This window comes from Oculina patagonica, chromosome 12 (genome assembly GCF_052425735.1).
Source record: "Oculina patagonica isolate OP01 chromosome 12, crgOcupat, whole genome shotgun sequence".
NCBI lineage: Eukaryota > Metazoa > Cnidaria > Anthozoa > Scleractinia > Oculinidae > Oculina > Oculina patagonica.
In genome coordinates, this window is record NC_135769.1 from 13,301,700 (window position 1) to 13,319,438 (window position 17,739).

At 39.1% G+C, this 17,739-nt stretch overlaps 1 protein-coding gene across 1 annotated transcript; it reads right to left on the minus strand.

Annotated features, from left to right (window-relative positions):
- Positions 1-4,898: 4,898 nt before the first annotated feature.
- On the minus strand, positions 4,899-16,437 carry LOC144633425 (hexosaminidase D-like). Its single transcript, XM_078492301.1, has 18 exons — positions 16,388-16,437; positions 14,275-14,540; positions 13,720-13,858; positions 12,530-12,599; positions 11,739-11,848; positions 11,292-11,379; positions 10,500-10,578; positions 9,980-10,065; positions 9,695-9,860; positions 8,896-8,964; positions 8,607-8,666; positions 8,021-8,153; positions 7,423-7,440; positions 7,312-7,376; positions 6,858-6,945; positions 5,981-6,079; positions 5,584-5,670; positions 4,899-5,105 (listed from the first exon to the last, which is right to left on the minus strand). Exons 1-18 carry the CDS (start codon positions 16,435-16,437, stop codon positions 4,931-4,933), a joined length of 1,848 nt encoding a protein of 615 aa, XP_078348427.1. The 3' UTR covers positions 4,899-4,930.
- Positions 16,438-17,739: the final 1,302 nt, after the last annotated feature.

A 17,739-nucleotide genomic window follows, 5' to 3' on the forward strand; every position in this document is an offset into this window, starting at 1 on the left:
CTGCTGAATGGGTAGTTTTTTTTCATTACTGAGTCTTGCTGCATGAAAACACAGGATGGTAGAAGGGAGGGGGTGCCAATTACGAATCACAAGAACGTTTTCCTTCAAATCTCAAATCACGCATACGTTTAGGCCATTCGTGAATCATTTATTTGATATACATTTTTGAAGAAAATTAACTTTTACTAATTTAATAGTTCATTTACGTTGAATTTACCTTTTAATAGCTTGGTAGCAAGATTTGATGTTTCAGGCGAGCTCACAGTACGAAACAAGTCCTAAAACCCATAAATCGATCCATAGTTAAGAGGGAACCCTTTTCTAACTGACGGTCGAGCCGAGAGAACGTGTCATCCTTACACGGTCAATCTTTGGCTTCATGTTGCGTGTCGTTTGTTGATCTTAGTTTACTACCGTAAAATGATTTATGCTAATTCACAACCCAAGCTGGCGTCCGATGCAAAACTCCAGTCTGTTAATCTCCAAGCCCAACAAGCACAATGTGTCGGGTATAGGTGTCGGTGTGTTGGGCAGTTGTTTAGTCTTTACAGTGGAAACAGAAAAAATAAAAAGGCGACCTTTTTTAAATTGTCAAGTGCATCCCAAAAATAAATGCACCGTGATTTCAAAGTCTTGCCGACATAAACTGATCAGGCACCCACAGGACAGCAGTGAGCACGTCATTACCGGTAAGTCGCATAGCTTCAGCTACCCATCTGAAGGATCTGTTGGCTTATTGGAGGGGTCACAAAGGGTAAAGTGGGAAATGGGATTTGGACAAATTTTCTCTGGAAAAAAGGGCTTTGGGTCACTGGGACTGGGAATCGCAAAAAAATCAAAATAGAACAGGGAATAGGACTTGGAAATTCGGCAAAACAATAGACCTAAAGATGGGATTTGGGCAAAATTGGGCAGGGAAATGGGATTTGGGAGAAATGTGGGCTGGCCGGGAAATGGGATTTGGGAGAAATGTGGGCAGGGAAATGGGATTTGGGAGAAATGTGGGCAGGGAAATGAGATTTGGGAGAAATTTGGGCAGATTTGGGCTTGGAAATGGGATTTTATTTTTGCCCCTCTCCCTCTTCAAGACCCTCTCACTGCCAACAGACCCTAGGGATGGGTGGAGGAGGAGTACCACCCCCTTCGTCACTTTCCTCGTCGTCCTCATCCCCAGTCTCCTCTTCATGACTATATGCGGTACCAGTCTCTTCCTGGAAGTCCAGTGAAGCTCGCCGTGCCTCCTCAGCGGCACGCATGCGTCGGAATCCTAGCTCGCGAGTTCGTGCTGTTCTGTCTAAAGCGCGATCCACGCTGGTAAGCAGCCTGTTGATTTCCATGTTATTAACGGCCATATTAAGACGTATCTTAAGAAACTCAAGAAGTTGCAAGTGGCTGCTCCGCTCAGGCTCCTCAGATACGCGTTGCGGTGCGAGTGTGGAACTTGATTCTTCGTCAAGACTGAGCTCCTCGAGATCGGCGTCGCATTTGGGTTCTTCAAGCGGAGAGAAAGGCGACAACGACGTGTTTGATTCGCTACCAGTAATAGGCCTTTTTATGCCTTCTCAAGGAAAAGTTTCTTTTGAAGAATTCTCGCTCGTCATGGATGGCTGCACAACGATAATCTTCGCATTTGACGCGCCGGGCTCGATCCCAGGACTTTCTGGTTTTTCTACAATCGGAATGGCCCGGCCAATGACTGCTAAATCCTCAATTGATTGACGTCCTTCACTCAAGCACTCGCTCTTTGTACCAACAGTACCGGCATCGTTGGATGACTCTACTGAAGTGATGGAGAGGTCATCTCTCGGTGTTGATGTTGGAGAGTTTTTTGGAGAAGCTTTGGTGTTGTTTCTTCTTGTTAGTTTGAATCTTCGTTTTCCTTTGGCATTCTTCTCTCGTCCTGACGAGGATGCGCTATCGTCCATTTCCGTACAACCTGAAAAACAGTTTCCCATCTTCGAGCTTCTTTACAGCTGACAACAACTTTGTAAAGAAATACAGTACGTGAGTTTATTACATCACAAATATAATCAACTTGACGTCGACATTAGAATGAACTGTGTGAATGCGCGCGCTTTCATTTTCGAACGACAAACCAGTGCTCTGGGGTCGAGAATGACGACAAACATGTACATCAGTAATGAATTCGAAAAGCTATTTTACAAAACAGCTTACAAAGCATTCCGTTTTTGTTTTAACGTTGAGTAGTAAAAAATTCCGTGTCGGGCCTTGTAGCCCATAAGTATACAGGTCGGAGCTTATCCCGGTTTCTGTTGCATGAAGTGACTAGGAGTATTTCTACTCCCCCTGGATGGGATGTTAGTCCATCGCAGGGTTACCCCCAGCATTAATTCGCTGGTACCAATTTATACATAGGGGTGGAGAGGCACAATGAGAGTTAAAGTGTCTTACTCACGAACAAAACACAATTACCCCGGACAGGCTCGAACCCGGACCGCTCTAGATCTGGAGTCCAACGCGTTAACTATTAGGCCGCACCTCCCATAACCTTGTGTAGTAGAACATCGAAAACACTCCTTACATAGAAAAATCAAAACAGTCAAACATTGAAATGCAGAGGGCCACACGAGTAACGGAAAACCCTGTATAGTGTTTTGGTTTGTATGCTGGTGTTATGATATTCCGACATGAGGAATGAGGACATGAGGATTCTATTTTTGATATCCGCGAATCCGCTCAATGTATCACAAAAATCCACAATCGGCCAGACGCTTTCTAAGGCGAAATCCGTCTATCCCCAAACCTATTAACCCCCTCCCCCATCCCCCCGCTCCGTAAGCCAAGTTTTGCCGACAACATGAATTATTCGAAACTACAAGCCCAGGTCAGACGTCATCATTCAACCGTATCGAGCTAACACTTCAACCACTGCATCACTGCATGCATTTGCGTGTTCTCCATCAAGATTTACACAAACGACAAGTTTGCCGAATTCTTTATTCTTCAGGTATGTCACTGACTTCTCTCCCTTTTCCGCCGAACAAAACCGATAACATGTCTTCAAGTCGCTTTAACATAAACACGCAAAAAAAGAACGAGGCCAATATCCTGCCATCTTGACCTCACGCTTGGCCAATAACCCATATATCTTGACCGAACAAGCTTGGTCAATAAAGGATTTATTATTTGACTTTTTTCGAGCACTGAAAAGGAAGCCAGTTGCATGCACATCAGTGGCGCACGCTAAAATCATTTCATTGGTTTAAAAGTTTAACGAGTGACTGTCAAATTCTTGAATGAATCGAGACGAAGTAAAGCGACGCGACAACAGCGAAATTCACCTCTTTTTAACCTGTTTTAACCCTCAAAAGGATATTGAAATGGCTAAAATTGCGAATCAACATTGAGTTTGAAGCCTTAAACAAGAATGTCCATTCCATCTGGCCGCCAGCCTTTGATTATGGGACGTTTGCAGAGTATTTGCTCGCTTCTGGCGCTTTAGTGGTGCAAACCTGCCGTCACGGTGACACGAGCTGAATATTGAAATTGTGATTGTTGAAAACGTTTGGGCTTATAAATTCACGGGAAAAGCTTGAACTTTCCTATATCATTGATTTAAATGTTCGACCCAACCTTATTCGACGTGAGCGTTAGAAGCTTCGGTGAAGAGATGTTTTCCTGGTTCGCCGTGCCGTCCGCTTTCTCCATCAAGATTTACACAAACGACAAGTTTGCCGAATTCTTTATTCTTCAGGTATGTCACTGACTTCTCTCCCTTTTCCGCCGAACAAAACCGATAACATGTCTTCAAGTCGCTTTGCGTTTTAATTTTTGTATTTATAGCTGGTTGTTGTGGCAAATAAAATTCACGAAACTCGTTAACATTTGTTGTTTAATTAGTTTGTTCTCGTTCGCTTCAAGACTTATTTTTTGTTATCGGACTCTCTTTCGCTAGAAACAGGAGAAAATTTTTTTACGAAAATTTCACAGCTCAAGTTTACGACGGAAAAGCTTTTTGTAGTAGCGTCGACGGAACTGAAGAGATTTTCGCTTGCGGGAACACAGGGGGCGATCCCGAGCGGTCAAGATGGCTCCATCTTGACCGCTCGGGTAGCCAATCAGAGCACGCGATTCGTTTCATCTTGACCGCTCACGGAGCTAGTCATATAATAACATGATTTATCACTCTATCACTGGGAGGAGAAGAAAAACCACTTAATTAAATATTCTGATAATATCATGATTTATCACTATATCACTGGGAGGAGAAGAAATACTACTTAATTAAATATTCTGATAATATCATGTTTTCTCACTATATCACTGAGAGTAGAAGAAATACTACTTAATAAAATCATGATTTATCACCAACACTGGGAGGAAAATAAATTATTAATAATCTAAAATACATGATTTATCACTCACACTGGGAAGAGAAAAGTTCCTTCTGAACAACATTATAACAGAGAAAACCCCATTGGAAATCAAAAATCAACCCTAATCACCAAATTCAATACCGGTAATAGCACTACCTAGAAGAAACATATAGAAAAACGTGATATATCATAATTGATTATTAGTCCTGATATAATGATATACGCAATACTGCACCTCTCTCGTTTGGGACGCCATCTTTTGCATAAAATCGAGGTCATCGTGGCACCAGTCCCGGCCGAGAGCCCCTGCAAACGGGCGGCCAACTGAGTCCATACACTGCGCGCGCAGCGGCCGACATCCGCATAACAGTACACAGGCAACCAACTCAAAAGACCAGGACGCAAAAACAAAATTAGCTCGTTCTCCTTCGTCGAACGCAATTAAAGAGTCACCTGACTAATGTTTTTAGTGCTCATTTATTCCATGCCATTTGTAAAAACGTCTCTGGTCTAAAACGAATAAAAACAAAGTATCTCTTTTGTTTTGTTCAAGAAAAATCCTCAATTAAAAGAATAACTAAGAACAAGTTGTGTTATCTGGTGTCAAAACTGCTTTCAACATTTTCTATCTTGATTTTTTGAAGTTCAGCGTCGGTTATTTTATCGTCTATTTTGTCCCTGAGCCACTCAGTAACAGTGTTATTGCTGTATATTTGTGTCAACAGGTCTGATGCCTCATCTCTTAATTTTGTGTATACTTTAGCGGCCCTGAAAGAGAGATAAAAAGTGTCAAAATGTCTCTTGTTTCGTATATTTAAAATCAACGAGTAAGCTTCTCATTTAGAAACTTTGGTTTGAAAATGTTAAAATCCACAGTTGGAAAAAGAAGTTAGAAGAAAGTACAAAGTAATGGTAATAGGCCTGATGAAGTGCACTGCATAACCGGTATAACCGGTAATTATTACCACGCCGATTATCTTTAAATTTTACACCATGAGAGTTGGTCTGATTAATATAGAGAATAAATATTTAAACTAAACCTAAACAAAATAAATAACCACATAGTCTGATTAATCAAAGGAATGGATATAAAATAAAATAAAGTGAATAAATAATCACACATCAACCTTTCCTCTTTTTAGACATAAGTACAGGTTTACTACAAAGAAACCATTCAAAGTGCTGTCGGATTACCATGAATATAAGCTCTTACACCTAATGGTATCGCTTTATTCAATAAACTTACTGAATACTTTTCATGCGTGCAAAATGCAAGCGGAAATAACTGAGAGCCTTTTCTTCCAGTTGTCTCTTTAGCATCCAGCCTTTTTCCCTTCAAAGAACAAGAAGAACCAGAAGGGTTACAATCTGCAATCATTGAATGAAATTTAACACAGCAAATATATCGTGATTAAAGACTGATGTAGGACCCAGTGACCAACGTTTCCACCTAAAGAGATTTAGGTTTATTGAAGAGCTAGGTAGTAAAGATAAAGGTAATAGTAGATTTTAAAAAAATACCGGAAATAGCAAAGTGAAACAGAAAACAAGAAATACCTAGGGCAACAGTATCAGTGAAGGAAAAATTGTGTGGTCCCCGATTGAATGAAACGTTTCAAAGACCACGAAAACAATGTACTCACGTGCTATGAACTAGCCCCAGTCCATGGTGGGCGTCCTTTAGTTTACAAGTGAGTTTGTAGATTTCATGGCCTGGAAAATCCCCGTATGTTTCGTCATCACTGAAAGGTATATTTAACCTTTTCAGCACTAAATTACTGAGGATTTATGCCAATTTAATAAATAGTCCCCCTATACCCATGTATGATATACCATTTGGAATCTTTTGACCTGTGTATTGCACAAATCACATCAAAAATTACAGAAAAAGTGGCTGGTTTGACAAATAATGGTTTAAAAAGTAAGAACAAAAAAGTTCAAAAAAGTAGAAATCTTGATACATAATAATATACCCCCTAAACTATACCTTATTTTACAGCTCGCTGCAAGTAGGTTCATAACAAATGCATTAGAGACCATGAAATTATTTTAGAAAAAGTTTCAAAACTTCAAGGGGTGGTGAACCATATCATGTATGGGGGGGGGAGTCACATTTTATGCTCTCAATGAGTAGATCCTTGCATGACCATTTTGGTGTGAAAACGTCATAAACTCATATGTGCTCTCCCGTGACGAAAGGGTTAAATAAATATGTGATGACACTTTTTGTACCTAAGAATATTGTTTAATAATACAATATAATCTAAGGTAATTTACTACGTTATGTATATGAAAAGAACTATCTATTTAGGAACTTGTAGTAGTGTATGTCATTAACACAAAGCTGTATTTCACCTGTATTTCTGCTATTATTTTCAGATAAACTGCACAGTGAACTGAGATCGACTTAACTCTCCATGCAGAACATATAAAGATTCTCGTACTCAGTGGTTTGTACTCTGTTTTGCCGACTAACTGGGTGAAGAGTTACTGAAAACTTTTACAGTGTCATTATCTTACTTAAAGTATTTATTTCCCTCTACATCAATAGCACTACTGAAACCAAGTTCCTCAGAAACATTCTGACGTAAGACTTCGTTCATTTCACCTTAAAGCAAGAAGCAAAAAAACAAAATACATGAGTTGAGATTCATTTCACAAACAAACAGATGAGCACCTTAAACTACTACAAGGTCTGGAAAACATTCACCCAATCACCCTGAGCAAACCAAACTTATCAGCGAGTAATAGGAGTTTGAAAAGTCGTGTTTTAGGCTATAATTGCATTTCAACTACGCTGCGAAACAATATATTTTAGTGAAGAACTGGTTTCACCGGTAAAACATAAGCTGCCTTTGCTCAACTTCTAAGCACTGTTCGTGTTTTACATGTTATTTATTAATTAATTGTTGTTAAAGTTTGAGCATGTTACTGTAGTACTAGTGTTGATGTATAGATATGGGTGCAAACTGACCTTCATCAATAGTTTTTAAACAGAATACAAGTGATGGAATTCCTGCTGGTAATAACTCACACAGGTTGCGAACGCCTTTATGTTTTTAAAAAGGGGATCAACTCGCACAGTGTTCCGTAGTGATCGTATCTGCAGCAATCAACAAAAACAGACAAAAAGTCTTTTAAGTTCACTCTACAACAAAAAACTACGTAATATGCATTTTATGAATTACCTAAAATTGGAACACGGAATAAATGCTTATAGTGTTATATTTAAGCATCAAATAGAAGAAATAATTTAAGGATACAAAGTCAATCTTGGCGACCAATTTTAATTTAATACAATGAAAAAAATTATTCGTCAAAAATGATCTTAAAGAACATGCAGGTCCGCACTGCGTGCATGTGTAAACTGCTATCATACTAATTGGAGAAACTGTTAACTGACCGAAGGCGATATTAGTAATAAAGAATCCCAACTAGTCCAGTGCCATTTAACGCACTAAACTCCACACATGTTCTGTGTATAGACTTCCATCTTTTCGCATGTGCATAAAAAGGTGTATAATAAGAACATAGCAAGCGCATGCTATTAAAGATACCACGTTCACACACTCAAAGCCAACATGCAAAGCATATCAGTAAGGCATGATTTTATGAGCTGGGACGTCGCAGCTTTCAGTGTACCGGTGGAGAGTTCAGGTCAGTTTTGACAGTTAACAACTCACCTGCTCCATCCCGTTAGTGCGATGCCTAGTACTTCACTTCTCTTGGAAATCTTGGACATAATCTCCACCCATTGTAGATTATTTGACACGTGTTTAGATATCGTAACGAAGTCAGAACTTGGTCCAGTGGCACCTAAACAAGAAAACAGAGAGCACTGAATCACTAAGTGGTATTCTTCACTTGCAGTTTGTCTGGTTTGTCATACATGTAGAGTTTTTGAGAAAAGGGCAGTTGATTTTTTGTGGTTTTCCTTCATTGGCTTCTCTCTTTTTTGTTATTGTTTTAATTAGTTTCCATCGCATAAATTTCGTTAGAGTATCGGAAGGGAGGGTCCAGGATGGAGTAATTCTTGCAGCAGTAAAGTAGTACTGTTAAATAGTGTTTGCTCATCGGAAATATGGCCAAAATAAAGTTTGTTAAGGCCAGATAATAACCTGACGTCTTATCATTACAAACAAAATAAAAACCAACCCAGTTGATTATTTCACGGCGGTATCGTCCTAAATAGGCGTAAGCCTGTTACTGAGCCTTTCCTTTGCTCTGAGTTTCGATTTTTTTATATAAATGCCGATAAAAGAAACATACCTTTGAACGCACTAGCAGTCCAAATCTTAGGGAACGCTTCAAAGTATCTTTGATACATTTCTGTAGAGAATGAGTTTTTATGATTTTTATTTTCATTCAATATTAATATTGTGGCATACAAACTAGTAAGTTTAAGTTAAACCGATTATTGCGATTAATGTGGTCAATTTCTCTGAATTTAGTTCCCTTTCACTCGTTTGTGCCATAGCTTCTTCTTCAGCCTTGAGATAACTCTACTGAAAGGTTACTGATTTTACTTTATTAAAAGATTTTTGTATCGCTAGTTTACCCTTAGGAAAATGTCTTCTGAGGTCGGTCCTGTAATACCAAATCATGGGCTCCGCTAACTTTCCAACCTCTGGAGAAAACACAAATAGCGTGTTAAACAGTTGCTTAGTTATTTTTATTGGAGTGATTTCGTCCATTATTTCCTGAGCGCTTGACACATGTACAAGAATTCCATACAAGAGCTGAACAACAGAACAAATGGAAAACGAAAACCAAAAACCAAAAACGTTTTAGGCAGAAGAGTCGCCTTTTTCTTTCTTTTCATTTATTTATTTTTATCAGTAGTTTTTTTTTGTTTGAGGTATTTTAATGAAAGTAATATTTTGCGTAGCTTTCTTTCGTCTACACTAATTTTTTGTTAAAAGTGTTATTATGTTTATGAACAAATAAAAAAAAAAGAATTCCACACAAGTGGTAAATCGCATATTAACTGCATTCAACTTCCATTCGCCCAGAGAGCTTATCAGTTTAGAATAAAACAACGTAACCATGCAAAAAGCCTGCAAACTTCGGTTTTTTTGTGGTAAAATACAACGGTCAACGAGCCGAACCTGCACTGAACCAATATAACCTGCATGCAAAGACACCAAAAAGTGCGTAGATGAAATGCGTCAGTAGAGTTCGGTTGAAACTAAACAACACAAAACCAAACGTTGGTGGGATCGTCTGAGTGAGTGAAGTCACTGTACGGAAGTCACTGATCTGAACTGAGTCAAGCGAGAAGTTATTGGGTTGATGATGATGTTCATTCCCAAGCACAAGTGAATTTTTCGCTCAACTCTGACAATAAGATAGCTAACCTTTGAGGAAGTCTACAGTCCAGTCCCTCATCATGTCATCCCACATAATGGGTGTGACGTTCTTACTCCGGACATGGTGAAGAACAGGAATCATATGTTCCAGGAATATCATGCTTTTGTTTCGTTGATCGTCTGTGCATGTTGGGCAAGTCTTCAAATTCCACACCTGCAAAAAATATGAACAAGCCATATTGTGGGATCGAGAAATACTTTGTTACTCTTTTGAATCGCTTCGACTAATTTATAATCGTTTAGCTTTCAATTGTCTTCTGTGTTGTTGCCCACCTCATCAGCTCCGACATGAAACCACTTGCTCCCCGGATGCAGCTGGGCCACTTGATTGATCATTTCTTTAACTAATGCCGCAGACCCTGTGAAAAGAATCATAGGTAGGGGAAAATATTCAATCTTTCATCATTCCTTGAACTCTCCCCGACATCAGGTTATTAATTCTAAAACAGAGCCAGTTAAAAGGCTGGTGAAATTGGCTTGACTTGCGATCTAGTAAAAGATATGGAACAAGCCCAACCCAATGTTAATGCGGTGTTATGGTTTGGCTTTGTTTTGTATTATGTTGTTTTGTTTTGTAAAATCTTTCAAATACGATTTTCCCTGGTACTATATCTGATACAGCACCAAAGTGAGATTAATAACCTGTTATAAAGCAGAGTCTTTTATACATTATAAAACAAAGTAGAAATAGAACTTTGCGGAAATTTATAACATAAAATGCTTATTTGACTCGGCATCGTAAGACTAGTATCCAGCAAGGACCATGTTAGAGAAGTACGGTGTCTCCTCCTACCTGGATCTTTTGGACAAATGGAGTTGGTGTATTTTGCTGTTTCGCGAAGATGTGCAAACTTATTGTGCTTCAGGACAAACTAATGGGGGAAAAGGGTCATTGTAAGATAATTAAATTGATTATTTTCCAAAAATCCATAGATATAACAGGCTGCTAAGACTGCGAAACAGTCGTTCTAATTCTCTTAAATTACTCCTTGCGAGAGGTGCGAGGCGCAAAAAGTTTGGATTGTCACGTGCAAGCCTCACGTACCGGTCTTTATAATTACACTCGCCTGCTTGCTACAGACGTTTCATTTAAAAATGTCGGGACACACTAGGAGACAAGTCGCTGCAACATGTCGCGGGGACAGTTGCTGCAACATGTTCCCTCGTATGTCACGGTGCATTTTTGCGACAATCTTTTGTCAGTCGCAGCGGAATTTAAACCAGTTTAAATTCGTGTGACTGATCGCAGCGACAAAATGAGCGAAAGCAGCGTTGTCGCAGCGTGTGCACACTTCTGCGACAAGTCGCTGCGACTAAATGTACATTAACCAATGAGAGGGGGTCACGTATTTTCGCCATATCGAATTGGAAAATTAGTTCACATTCCCACTCTTCCAAATTCGCTGTGTGTATACCGAACAAGCGCCTTGTCGCAGCTGCTATGGTTTGTGTGGAAATATGCATTGGGTCAAAAATCGGCAAGTTTTTACTAGTTTATTTTAAGATGCAGGGTTATTTCTTTATAGAAAAATTGTTTCAAATTACTACACTACTTTTTAATAATAACATGCAAAAGTCTTGATACCTCAAGATGGCCGAATGTCTGCACGAGTGGAATGACAGTCAGGTTGTGATATTGTGCTTCTTTAACTAGAAACGCAATTTCTTCTTCGCTAAAATCGAAAAGATGCAATGTAAATTAGTTAACAAGTGTGATTGATCAGTGAACCTTCTCTGTCCGCTTAGTAACATATCTTTCCCTTGGATAATCTCGTGTTAAACTACCACTTTATTAGCTAGAAACAAGAATTTTCTGTATTTGACAAAAGCTGGAATCATCTGATTGTTAAACTGACACCCCGCCCTGCTAAAAATAAAACGCCGGTACTGCTAGCTAGGCAACTTACTGAGCTAAATGTAGGTAAAACCATATGTATCGTTACTAGAGTGACTTATATAGCTCAAGTTTAACGTTTACAAGAATATTACTGTTAATATTTTTATTTTTTTCCGATGGTTTTCGATGTTTCACCTGTATGCGTCAGGTCCTTGAATCACTTGGAGCTCTCCAGAGTAAGGGAACGTATCAGCGTACTCGATAAGGAGCCCTGTCGCACCCCAGTGAACAAAGTACGGTAATAACTAAAACGAGAGAAGCAAATTTCCCTACTTGATATTCAATCTTTTTTATCAATAAATCAGGGCAAATTCATTTTGCACGTGTAAAATAATATCTCGAAAGAGTACAACTATACTGAGAACAAGACCAGAACGTGGTCAGCGGAAAGTCTTGAATCCTGGAATGCTGGATTTTAAGTCCAGCGATCTAACTTCTAGACCACACTGCCTACTTACATGTTATTGTTATATAACAGCATATTACGTGCTAACTAAAATGAAATTGACAGTTTTGGTTTAATATTTTGTGTACTGCCCCGTTTTGAAGGCGGGTAGTGTGGTACGTCAGTAAGGTTATCAATATCAAATCGCCGTGATCAAACAACAACTTCAATTTAGCTAGACTGGCTGTCACCTAACCCGATCTAACACTAGCATACCGAAATGAATAAACTACGGAATTAGCGACTTAAATTGGATTGGGTAGTAAAAATGGAGCCCTTGTGATCTTGAATAGTCTGTTGTTGGTACAGTCCTTACTGCTCATAACGGCAGGCGATGGTTATTTTGCACTAATGTTAAATGACCCCCAAAGTCAACGCCGACGCCCATAATTACATGTACAAGGCGGCAAACTTTTTCCCTTTCTTAGAGTTGTGTATGCATTAGTCAGTAATAGTGTAAATTAAAGTTGTGAAAGATCACCTGTAGTAAGTAGGTCATCTTTGGAGGCGCTCCACCAAGATCAAGATGAACAAGCTTGTGGCCACTAAATCTGAGATAAAAAAGCATGAGTACAATTTAATCTCAGGTAATGAACATTGGCCCGATTTATAAGACTAGAGACGGATGATCCGTCTGGACGAACTTGCATTTTAATTAGGCGAGCATTTTTTAGTTCTTCCGATAATTCGTATGTGTATAAATACGGGCGAACAGACGGATCATCCGTCCAGACCAACTATCTTCATAATTCCGGTCTTGGCAGACGAATTATGAAGATACCGTATTTACTCGAATAAGCGCCGCCCCCGATTAAGCGCCGCCCTCGAATAAGCGCCGCAATTGGGACAAAAAAGTTAATAAGCACCGCCCCCGAATAAGCGCCGCAGCCCCGATGCGGCGCTTATTCGAGGGATTCCGTTCAACTAAAAACAGCACTACAAATCAATTAAAACAAACTGGGACATTTCTTTCCATCAAAAACGATGTTTTGCAGTTTAATGTGTTTGTTTTTCCGCTCGCCCATAAGTTTTCTATCCAACGTTTTTACAATATGTAGTTCTCTGGTAGTTCTGTATATAATGTGAAGGTCGCGAACTTTGCCAGGACAGCTTCTCTCTTCAGCAAGAGACGAATACTGACAATCAAAAGACGCTATTTTCAATTACTGTAAAATATAAGATTCCTTATGGCGTCCAAATTTTAAATAAGCGCCGCCCTCAAATAAGCGCCGCCCTCGAATAAGCGCCGCACTTGAAGCGCGAAAAATTAAATAAGCGCCGCGGCGCTTATTCGAGTAAATACGGTAGTTGGTCTGGACGGATGATCCGTCTGTTTGCCCGTATTATTAAACGAAACAGTGGTGGAAGTTAATGCATGTGACATGTGTTAAAACTTTTAGAACGGGAATGAAAAAAGACGGAACAACGAGGTTTTCGACTGACCGTTGGAAAGTATTCATTGCGTGCTTAGGTTTATCATTAGTTCGTGCACTGGTTGAAAGTTTTACTGCTATTGCTAGCGCTGATTGGCTCATTCTGGGATGGACTAGCTCTATAAGCACTGAAATAGCTATATGTATAATCTGTAAATAGTTCTAAGACTAGGAAATATTTCAAGTACACAAATATCATATTTTAATTTTTAAAGGGGGATCTTATAGGTGATCTTACTTGTTTTTAGCTTTATCTTTACCAGGCGTAGCGCTAGCGTGTTGAGCTGTCATTCTCGCAGTAAGATTGTTTAATTTTTCTTTCGTGTGTTCTAGTTCAAGTTTTGCTTCATACGTTTCTTTTCTTGCATTTGATAACTCTGAAAAGTGAAGTGCAATCTCACTCAGCTTATGCATTAAAATCTTTGTTAAAATCAGCGTATGTATTATGCTGTGTCAGCTTATGCATTTTCAAAATTTATTATTATTATTATTACATTCACACCGATCTATGTTTTTGTATCTTAGTGATATTTGCATTCCTAAACGGTAGCTAGGTAAGCTACCATAAACGAATCTTAAAAGCTGTGATCCTCTCATAACAAAATAATTAAATAATAATTAAGAAAAAATAAATAAAGTTTAATGAGTAAATCAACAAATGCACTTACTGATTACGCAAAAGCAAGACTAAAACCTAATTTGTTGAGAAAAGTCGCCTTTGTTTAGCAAAAAATGAACTGTATTTCTCTTCAACACATACGCCTTGCTTGATAAAACTACAGTCATTCCTTACCAGTTATAAGTCGATTCACCAAGGTATCGGTATCATTGTATTGAGTGATGTTTAAGGCAGTCGTCAGACTCCATCTAAAGAGCAAAAATCCTTTTGTAAGATTCGCGTCAAGTGGTCGCAATCTTCCTCCCTCATTAATGTGCGCCCCCTGGAAATAAATGCCCCCGCCCCACCGCCACTGTATAGGAGCTGTTTTGTAATAAGCTATTCCGTAAACTGAATATGCACCAACAGCAATACAATATTTGCACCATATCTTATTTAGTCTAGTTTCCAGTTAAAAAGAATTTAAATAAATATTTTGATTTATAGTTTGCGGGCAAGTCACCCTGAGTCGCCAAAGGTAAAAAGTGAGAACAGCTTGCGCCGTCCCGGATTCGATCCCTGAAAGTCCCTCCTCGATAAACAAACTAACCAAGGCCATTTTCCTCCTGTCGTTTCAAAGCGGATCTCGCTGCCATTTTTTTTTTTTTTTTCAATTGTTAAAACTTAAGTTTGACATTGCCCAAAGTTAACAACGTTAAATAAGAGAAAAAATACAAACAAATTACTGACAACTTGAAAACCAGAATTCAAAGTTGACGCAGTGATCCTGGATTAGCCTGAATTCAATCCAATCATAATGATATTTAATGGTTACTTGGCGTTGTGTGAGAATACAAACATTCCCTGTTTCGAAATGAATATATGAAATTCATATATTTGTACTGCGGAATTTACATTTTAAGCAAATGAAAGACCATCGCAGTAATGTGCGCAACTTAAGCAGTTGAGAAAAGCAAGCCTGAATTTTTTACGGGAATCCAACCTATGACCTCTGCAATACTAGTGCAGCGCTTTAACCAACTGAGCTATCAAGCCAACTGTAAGCTGGTCACTTATTCACAAGTGCCCAGCTCCCAGTTGGCTTGATAGCTCAGTTGGTTAGAGCGCTGCACTGGTATCGCAGAGGTCATAGGTTGGATTCCCGTTCGACTAATGATACTTCAAGTATCGGTTTTATGCAGTCAATACACCCTCGTGGGTTGTCTGTTCCTTTCTATATAAAATACTCATATCAAAAGGTATAAATGAATGCCACGAAGTGTTAAATGGCACTTTTAATGTGTATTCTATAAGACATGTTATAAGGAAACTACTGATGCAACCACAAGTCATATGAAAGACTATGAAAGATATTGCCTCGAATTTAAAAATCTAGCTAAATCTATAAACTGGTCAGCGGATATAGCTACGAAGCATCAAGTTCGCCGGTGATTCGCCGGTATAAACCGTCCAGGAACACTGCAGGAAGCTGAGTTTGTTTCTGGCGTTTGTATCAACGATTTAATATAAATGAAACTGCTATTCAATCGAAATCGGTTATGTTGTGCGTAAGGACAAATCAGCAGAAAAAAAGCATTCTAGCAAAGCGACGAAGCAATACATTTACATGACGATAACTCCTGACTGCCTCGGCTGGTTTCGCTGGTGGTTTCGGTCAGTCAGAAATTGTAATTGCAAGCTTTCAACCCTACCTTTTCTTTCCGGAACATGACACTGTCACTAACAGTTCAAAATTAAATGAAATAATAAGAGAAATTAAAAACACCTGACAACATAACAAAATCACTCGAGCCTACCTGACACTGAACAATCCAATCCAACAGAATATCCATAAAGGAAAACGAGCCAACATTATCTCCTACACTCGACAAATACAGTACAATAATAAAGTAATTAAAATGTTTTACACTATTTGTTTCTCGTTTTCTTATTTCTTCTGATGTTTCGTTTCGCGCTGTCAGTTAATCATTGATGTTTGTTGTGTTACAGTCCTTGACTGTGATCAACGAAGCATGACTAATAACCTGCTAATGATGACACTTTTATGAACAGTTTACATAAGACAGCAAATAAGATCAAAGGATGCACAAGAAAATTTTCCCCGTCACTGCCGTGAAATTTCATGTAGTTTGAAAAAAGTCGGTAAGAACTCCAAGGTAGTCTCGGGTCTGTTCAGGCGGCTGATGAACATTTAAGCGAGAGAAGGTTTCGACAACATCCTTTCTAGATAGTAAAGTTTTAATTAACATGTTGGACATTCTTTGCTTTTTAGAAAAATCTTAACTACCGTTCATCTGAATTCAAAGCTGTGGAATCAACTGGTTCTAATTCCGGCATCTCGTGGCAGTAGCGGGGCCGTACGCTTTTCTAGTAGGGCCGTACGGCTTTTTCCGGCCCTGCTAGAGCGAGGCGTACGGCCCTCATACGGGACTTTTTTTCATATGGTTTTCCAAGGAAATTGCGCGCGGGTCCGTACGGGTCTTATGATAATATGCAAGAATATTCCCTGTCGTATCTTTTACTAGTACCCATCCCTTAACCCTTTGCCCCCCAAATTTTCCTCAAAAAACGCGTTTTTTTAGCCGCTAAACTGAAATTTTGGTGCTATGGTCTGGAATTTACCTCAACTTTGCTAAAGAAGCACTTTTTTTACACTTCAGCAACATTTTCATAAAGATTCAGTGTAAAAATGTACATGTACAATATTTTACTTTGGTGCATGCGCATAAGCCAAAATTTGGTCTTTTTTTTTTTGCTGAACCGTTCCAAATTTTTTTTTTGCCCCTTTTGCTTCCTTTTTTTTCGTTTTCTTATTCTCGTTACTTTGTACTCTTCATATCCTATCTTTTAGTCAAAAAAGTTTTGACATTATCAATGAAAAACCCTGAAAAGGATGACCAATTGACCAATTACAGGTGTACTGGCCTGTTTAGCAACGATTTTGCACCAAAAATGGATTTTGTTTTTCTTTGATTAGCTCTGTCAGAATGCAACTGATATTCAAAAAGAACAGTCCTGTAGAAAGGTCGATTCAAGCTCTATCAGATTCTTATCACGAAATTCCACTGACGTGCTAATTAATGACGTCACAAGTGAATCAATGCACCTCCACTAGCGCCTGAATGCGCGTTTAGGAGTGAAAGGGTTAAACGAAATGTATATTTTATTTTGTGGGACACACATGCTTCAGGGTTCTTGGAGGTAGTCGTCCTCTCCCAGAACCTTTGGACCAATTAAAAAGAATCCGTAGATTTCCGGTTATAAGCCCTGGGCTTATACAATTTTAGGGGGTTTGGGGGGGGGCGTTAGGGGGGGGGGGTTATATCGGGGGGGGGATAAAAGAAAAAAAAAAAATTTTTACAAAAGAGCCACGGGGGGTTTAAAAAAAAAATTTTTTATAAATAAAAAAAAAAAAAAAAAATTTTCCCTTTTTTTGGGGGGGGGGGTTGGGGGGGGGTATTTTTTTTTTTTTTTGGGGGGTGGGGCGAAGACGGGGGGGGGGGGGGGGGGGGGGGGGGCAAATATGATAGCTTTTTTGATGGCGTTTGCAGTAGTAGTTCGCTTGCCGCTATAAAATTGGAATATTATTTTTCAGAGAAAAGAGTGATGAAATAATACGCTTAAATAATTAAAGGAAGC